The sequence below is a fragment of the Prionailurus bengalensis genome, chromosome A2 (assembly GCF_016509475.1).
Source record: "Prionailurus bengalensis isolate Pbe53 chromosome A2, Fcat_Pben_1.1_paternal_pri, whole genome shotgun sequence".
In the NCBI taxonomy this organism is placed as follows: domain Eukaryota; kingdom Metazoa; phylum Chordata; class Mammalia; order Carnivora; family Felidae; genus Prionailurus; species Prionailurus bengalensis.
Genome location: NC_057348.1, coordinates 74,377,558 through 74,385,491, shown reverse-complemented (window position 1 = coordinate 74,385,491; position 7,934 = coordinate 74,377,558). Strand labels below are relative to the sequence as shown.

The window sequence follows — 7,934 nt, the reverse complement described above, 5'->3', positions numbered from 1 at the left end:
GTGTTCATTTTTGTTTTATAGATGAGGAGATGCAGGGACCACGACGAAAAAGAGCTCTCCCCAGCACCAACTACACATTTTAATGGAGGGCAACTGAAAGAACAGATGCTTATGTCACCAAGATGGGTGTCCAAGAGGTATAGGGAGGATCAAAAGTATATTCCTCTGGTCTGAAAGATGCTGAGGAAAAACCAGAACCCACAATTTGCCTGATATGTTAGTATGATTAGTGCACACGAGTCCCTTTCGTGGACTGTTCCAAAAGAATCCATCAACATTCAGTGGTTCAGTCTCTTTTAAGTAAAACAAAGGAACCTATTCCTTTCAGACACATTGTGCCCAAATCAGAAACTGTGGGCTCCTTTGTAAACTACACCAATCCCTTACAATCGATCTTTCAACAGGTGCTGATGCACTCTTTGAAAAAGTAATATCCGCCCTTTAAAACGAGCACCCCGTTCACCCCAAGTGTTCACATTCACAGTAGCATGGGCGCTCTTGAAGCTTTCAAGGTATATCTTAAACACCAAAATCCAGCTTCAGATTCAACATTTCCTTCATCCTCAATGATTCCGAATCAAAATTAATAAATTAAAAAGCTTCACTCTTCACTTTCAATCCGTATAATCCCCTAAGGGACCAAGCATGAAAACATTCACATAAAATACTAGCTTTATGTATCTAGGAGAGATAACCTGAACAAGCAAGGTGACCGATCAATCTTCAGTTACATCTGGCATCTAGAGAAGATGGTGGGGCATATGCTTACCACCGACCAAATGAGAGGGCTTTACACTTTAAGGATTCTACAACCTCCCCCGATATGTAAATTAAGATCAGTATTCACTAATAAAAGAAGTTTTTTTTTTTTAAATAACAACTCGTCTAGATATTCCACACTGTTCTAATTTAAAACGCACAGAGAAATATTTTGAATACCATTCAAAGCCAAAGGGATGAGTATCATCAACTCAAGAATTACAATTCAATGGATTTATAAAAATTAACTTTTAAATGGAGTTTATATACAAAAGATACTCGGCCAAAACATAAAATGTATGTATATATATATAGACCTCTTTCCTTTTACGTTCACCATTATAATTTTTAGCATACTATAAAATTCAGTTACATTTAAGCATTCTGATTTAATTGATAGAGACCCTATCTTTATACTATTACACTGCTAAAATTAATAATGTAAAGCATAAAATTTCAGCATGAAGTTTATTTAGCTCATACATTATTTTACACCGTATACTTACTACATCAAACTTCTGAGTGATGTTCCCCTGGACATCAAGTAAATAAACCTTGCCATAATGTGTGCCCAGTGCCAAAAACTGCAAGAAGAACAGAGGGGGGAGTTTATTAGTGAGCCCACCAACGCACATTTAGCAATCAAACCAATTTCAAAGTCGACACTCTGAATGCGTAAGTGATCTCTGCAGTGCCTCGTAAGATGCGCACGCGTTGGAGGAGGCTTGTTTCCAGCTTCAGGGAAAGAAGAGAGCAGGGCTGACTGCCGTAGGAGTGCACGCTGGCTGTCAGAATGACTCATGACGACCCTCATCTACTGACGACTAATGGTGTGTCTGCGGTCTGTACACAATGCCTGACGGACTGGGGCAGCAAATTCACATGCAGCTGGGAAAGCACGAACAACCTACAGTTGAGCTCAAAGTCAAAAGGAAATGATGAAACCCCCCTTAATTTATGGCAAATGTGTAAATCTGTGCTATCATGTGGGTTTAACAAACATATATGTACATGCGCACAAACAACAGAGTACTGTTTTTTAGGAAGCAAAATCTGAGTCCTGTTGGGGGATGAAAAGCTCAGAAGCATTTACATCATCAGTTAGCATTAGATGCTCTACAAAAGTTAGTGGGTAACACTGACTACAGATGTTTATATCCTAATGCAAAAAAGAATCCTTTCCCGTCACAAAATAACTGCTGAACTACGTATTCAGTTTATGGTAGGAGAAAGTTCTGGACTCCCACCGTTCCTTTAATTCTTTGAACCAACCCTAAACAAACCTGAAGAAAGTTGAGAACTACCTGAAATAGAACAGGAGATTTTTTTCTTCCATTTTACTCCTTTCCCCATTACTCAAATGTTCCGAATTCTAGGTCTTTCGTTGCATGTGAGCATGCTTCGTTGCAACCTATAATGAAATGCTGAAATTTACAGTCACTACTAAGCGTTTTAGCCAAGCAGCACAATGTTTATAAAAATAACCTTACAGGAAGTCAAGGTTTAAAAGGATTTTATCAAAATGGAATTGCTGAAAATGAAATTTCATTTAAAATATGAAGCTACATTAAAGAGAAGTCACAAAAAGGGAGAGAAGGGGCTCATTAGAAATTCATCCCCTGCAATGCCTTTCACTCCTGCAAGGTTGCCTTTTTTCAGGAAGAAAAAAGTCCCCCGGGTAAAAAAATCAATACTGGTTAATAAAACATCAGGTGTGCAGACATAACTAGGTATGACGATTTGGCCGCACAGGCCTGCCTGAATGCACCAGGTGCCGTGCCGATTATTCATCCAGGGCAGACAGCCAGCCTGGTGTAAGCGGATGCCCGGGCCCTGCAAACGAAGGGGCAAGAGGTAATTCTAGGGGGAAATTAGTCTGAATATTTAAACCAAACCGGGACGTTGCCTCCAAAGCAAAAGAACATTCTAATCAGAAACAGAGGACTCAGATGGCTCAGATGCTTGTAATTTTTTCTCCACAGTGACACTCGGACAGTATTTGAATAGAAAAAAACCCACATACTACTAGCTAAAAACAAATACTCCGCTTCATTCCGCAGCGGTCTATGGTGAAACAATGAGTCTTAAAAGCTCACTGGGCCCCAAGTACTGGACGGTATTGATTCTCCTCATAAATACTGTATTTAGTTTGTCAGAAAACTAAGGGGGCTTGGATCCTTAAACTGCTTTAACACTGGATGATTCTGCAATACCTCTGTGGAGGCCATTCTTGAACTTCCAATTATACTTGATTTTATCAAAAGTTTTAAAGGTTCTATACAGAGCACCCAAATATTAATTCCTTCCCTTTTTCTTTCTTTCAAAATTGCTAGTTTCATTCACTTAATATTTCAGATAGAAAGAAAACGTAATTCTTTTGATTTTCCTGTTTCAACCTGAAACCATAATTACTTTAGAACACTTCTGAACACAAATGCAGCAGTTTCTAGGACAAGCTACCTTTTATTTACTAAAACATTTCATCATTTGGATTAGATCAATTGTTGCTGCTGCCTTTTAGAAATAAATACTTTACGTGCCCTTAAAAAAAAAAAAAAAAAGGCCCGATAAGACAAGTGTATAGGTCTTAGACAATCTAACTACTGAGACTATCGAGGAGTCACACTTTCCCTTACATATGCTTCAGACTATTCAAAATACAACAAAAATGCAAACTTGGCTACAAATCACAAAGGTAAACATAAACCCTTTAAATGTGATTCTTCCCAGGGGCATCTGGGTGGCTCAGGTCACAATCTCGCGGTTCACAAGTTCAAGCCCCACGTCAGGCTCTGTGCTGACAGCTCAGAGCCTGGAGCCTGCTTCAGATTCTGTGTCTGCCTCTCTCTCTGCCCATGCCTGCTCACTGTCTCTCTCTTTCTCTCTGAAAAATAAATAAAAATATTTTAAAAAATGTCTTTCATGTGATTCTTTCCAGCCATTAAAAGCCTTGAGCTGTTGTAACCATGCATTTTTAACCTGGGAACACTTAAAATCCAGGATGGGCAAAGGATAAGCATAATTTAATTAGTCCCTTCCATATTTAATTATAGAAACTTGACTCCTTTTATGAACTAGCAGACTGGACATCCAATCCTTCTGACCCATCCCATCCCCTGGAATAACTGCTTAACTGCTTTTACTCTGAATGAGCGGACTTTGTGGAAGCAGAAGAAAAGCCTAAGCAGTCCTTCAGACCCCACGAAGGAAATAAGAAGGAGCCTGTTTCATATGTGATCACCTGTATAAAATCATCTATGTTTCGCATACCGTTTTATAGTATTCAAAATATTAGAGCAGGGAGTGCCTTTAACTCGACATGAGGGCCCCAGGAGTTGATAGGCCCTCCCTGGAAACAATCACTGGCACACCTAAGGCTAGAATTAAGAGCCAAGATACTCTCAACTGGATCAGAGGCTTCATAAATAGAAACATGAGCATCATGTTAAGAGTGCATGTTCTAAAAGTCAGTACTGAGTACAGTTCCCACTGTCAGAAGGCTCCTTGACCAACCTGGTTAATTATGGTGTTAAAGTGTGGTCTCTGGGCGGGCAAACCGTGCTCCCCACTTCATCCAGAGGTTCATTCAACAGACAAAAAACACCTATATACGCTTCGATAATAAGCAGATGTAACTTCAAAGGTGATGGTATAATGAGGGAGGTAGATTGAAAGGGCTGATTAATTAAGTTTAAAGAGTATGCCTAAAATGGGAGCATCTCTAAGACCCTCTGGAACACAGCAGGTGTCAGCTCGCTGAGCTTTGAAGGAGGAGTTAGACTGTACACCCTGAGGCTGATGGGACAGGACGCGGTAAAGATCATTTTAGGCAGAGTGACTACAACTTGCTCAAAGGCATGGAGTCCTACAAAAAGCAGGACAAAGTCGGGGCATTGGGTGGCTCAGTCGTTTAAGTGTTCATCTCTTTTTTTTTTTTAATTTTTTTTTTTCAACGTTTATTTATTTTTGGGACAGAGAGAGACAGAGCATGAACGGGGGAGGGGCAGAGAGAGAGGGAGACACAGAATCGGAAACAGGCTCCAGGCTCTGAGCCATCAGCCCAGAGCCCGACGCGGGGCTCGAACTCACGGACCGCGAGATCGTGACCTGGCTGAAGTCGGACGCTTAACCGACTGCACCACCCAGGCGCCCCAAAGTGTTCATCTCTTGATCTTGGTTCAGGTCATGATCTCACGGTTCGTGTATTCAAGTCCCATGTTGGGCTCTGCACTGATGGTGTGGAGCCTGCTTGGGATTCCGTTTCCTTTTCTCTGCTCCTCTCCTCTCATTCTCTCTCTCTGTCTAAATAAATAAAGTTTGGGGAAAAAAAAAAAGGGCAGGACAAAGTCAAGAAATGACAAATAGTTTTACATGGTGGGAGCATCCAGTTTGAGTCCAAGGAAGAGACAGGTAATAAGGCTGGAAAGGTTGGCTAACAGAAAGCATCTGAATATTTATGGAGATGAAAGACAGGTGAGGAAAAGGGTGTGGGAGAAGGTTTCCACATCATGAAGACATCAGGAAACCACTAAAGAATTCTACAGAGGATTACATGATCGGACTTGAATTTCTGGAAGATTTTTTTTTTTTTAAGTGTTTATTTTTGAGAGAGGGAGAGACAGAGCATAAGCAGGGGAGGGGCAGAGGGAGACAGAATCTGGAGCAGGCTCCAGGCTCTGAGCTGTCAGCACACAGCCCAGCGCAGGGCTCGAACTCATGAGCCGTGAGATCATGATGCGAGCCGAAGTCAGATGCTTAACTGACTGGGTCACCCAGGCACCCCTGGAAGATTGCTTTTAGTAGAAAGAAGTGCTGTGGATTTGCGAAGCAATATGTGCATAAGTTCCAAAGAGAAAAGACAAATGCCTACACCAACAGACTCGAGCAGGTGGGATGGGGGTAGGATCCGGGCAGAAGAGAGGGTGTGAGTAAAAATAGCCACACGCTGCTACCAGAATACCACCCATACAGCAGAAAGGGGTAAGACATAAAGCCGGTTACACGAGAGGGCAGAATCTCAGGGGGCCTCACGTGCCACACATGAAGGAGTTGAGACTTCACGTAGCAGATGGTGAAAATCACCCAAGGGTTTTAAACCTGTATTTTCAACAGATGATTCTGGCAACCAGGCAGCAGAGGCGTTTAAACTAGAAAAGGGAAGGGTGCCTGGGTGGCTCAGTTGGTTAAGCGTCTGACTTCGGCTCAGGTCATGATCTCACAGTTCATGGGTTCAAGCCCTGCATCGGGCTCCATGCTGACAGCTCAGAGCCTGGAGCCTGCTTCGGATTCTGTGTCTCCCCCTCTCTCTGCCCCTCCCCCACTTGCGCTCTGTCTCCCTCTGTCTCAAAAATAAATAAACATCAAAAAAAAAAAAATTAAACTAGAAAAGGGAGTGGTCTGGGAGCACAGGCAGGGGAAGGGAGAAAATCACCAGGACTTAGGAATGACTGGGTGGATGCAGAGGAAGAGCCAGCTTTAGCTTAGGTGACAAAAGGGACTGTGGTGCTGCCAAATGGGACAGAGAACAAAAACCAGATGTGAGATTACAGAGGGAGCAGAAGGGGCGCTCATGATGGGGGAGCCGAGCTTCTGGCAAAAACGGAACAAAAGGTGGAACTGTTAACGAGGCACCGGGATAAACGGGCACGCTATTCTGGGGAGGCGTCCTTGGGGGGCAGTCATGGAAACTGAAATTTAAGATCAAGAAAAAGGCCCGCAAGAAGGATGGCAAGGCCAGTCTTCAGCGAGCGAAGCAAGGTGACGAGCAGGCTGGGATGTGGTCACCATGCCAGACTGGAAGGTGGCAACAATGAGAAGGGGTAGATGGTGGGACAGCCACAACAAGAGGTGCCCCGAGGGAGGCGGTTTCTGGTTAAAGCAAGAGAGAACAAGAGTTCTATTAACAGCGGGATGAAACCTGAAGTAAAAAGGAAGGTAGGGGGAGCCTGGGTGGCTCAGTCGGCTGAGTGTCTGACTTCTGCTCAGGTCATGACCTCACAGTTCGGGAGTGTGAGCCCCACACTGGGCTCTCGGCTATGGGTGCAGAGCCCGCTTCAGATCCTCTGCCCCCCTCCCCCGCCCCTCCCCTGCTTCTGAGCTTTCTCTCTCAAAAAGAAAAAAACATTAAAAACAAAAGGAAGGGTAGAGGGAAGGAGGAGGATGAAGAAACACTACAGGTGATTCAGGATGAAGCCAGGGGATGGATCAGAGTTGGGGAGACTGCCTCACTTATGGAGGCCCACAGGGGAGAAGAGGACAGTGGCTCAAACCGCCAGGCCTCCAATACTGCCCCCTCAGAACACATTTTGTTTTGGTCCAACAAGAGGCAAAGGGTGCTGGTGGGGGACTCACAAAGCTGGTGGGGGTTTTGTTATGGCAGAGCCCCAGATGTGGAACGTATTAACCCATAAAATGTGTAAGTAATCATTTGGGGCCGCTCTAATGATTCCTAACACCTCCGATGCAACATCTCCTCCCATCATGAAAGCACTGAGTGTTACATGATTTCCAGTCTGAACACTTCCCAACTCTACTACTAACAGTTTGAAGAATTTAAAGTGATAGAGCTGCCGAGAACTACTTGCTAGAAATCTTTCACATCTATCTAAATTCTACTTGATACACCCTTGCAATGTGTTCTGTGTGTGTGTGTGTGTGTGTGTGTGTGCATGTGTGTACATACGTATCAGGTTTTTGGTTGTCGTTTTCATTCTTCTGTTGGAGAGGAAGAAGAAAGGAAGAGTGGGAGGGAGATACAATTACTGGAAAAAGCCACCACCAAAATCATCAGGAGTCGAGAGGAGACACAAACTTAACAACAGAAAGGACTTTGAGAAGAATCCTCTGCAAGGGCTACCTTACCTTGTCATGGACAGTCATGCAGCCAGCCGCGTCCTTCTGAAGGATTTCAGTTACCCCATTGGAAAGCCTTTCATACTTCAGTTTGGGTTCCTCCTCACTTTCTTCTTCCTACACAAAAAACAGAGAAAATGACAGCCATCACAGATTTGAAATAGACTCGAAACACATTATTCTTAAGGGGGAACAGAGATGGCTTCCTCCATGATCGTCAATAACTACAACTATAGGTAAAGGTTAAGATCTTAATGTTTTGGGGTGCCCCAGTGGCTCAGTCAGTTGAGTGTCTGACTCTTGATCTCGGCTCAGGTCACGAT

The 7,934-nt window shown here is 43.5% G+C and overlaps 1 protein-coding gene across 1 annotated transcript in view; it reads right to left on the bottom strand.

Moving 5' to 3' along the window:
• The window catches only part of VPS41 (VPS41 subunit of HOPS complex), a 186,199-nt gene that overhangs the window by 136,454 nt on the left and 41,811 nt on the right, over positions 1 to 7,934 (bottom strand). Inside the window, exons 3-4 of the mRNA XM_043588529.1 lie at positions 7,621 to 7,728; positions 1,266 to 1,343 (exon numbers count right to left, since the gene is read on the bottom strand). Of these exons, the coding sequence (XP_043444464.1) occupies positions 1,266 to 1,343; positions 7,621 to 7,728 (186 nt within the window). The remainder of the gene's footprint in view (positions 1 to 1,265; positions 1,344 to 7,620; positions 7,729 to 7,934) is intronic.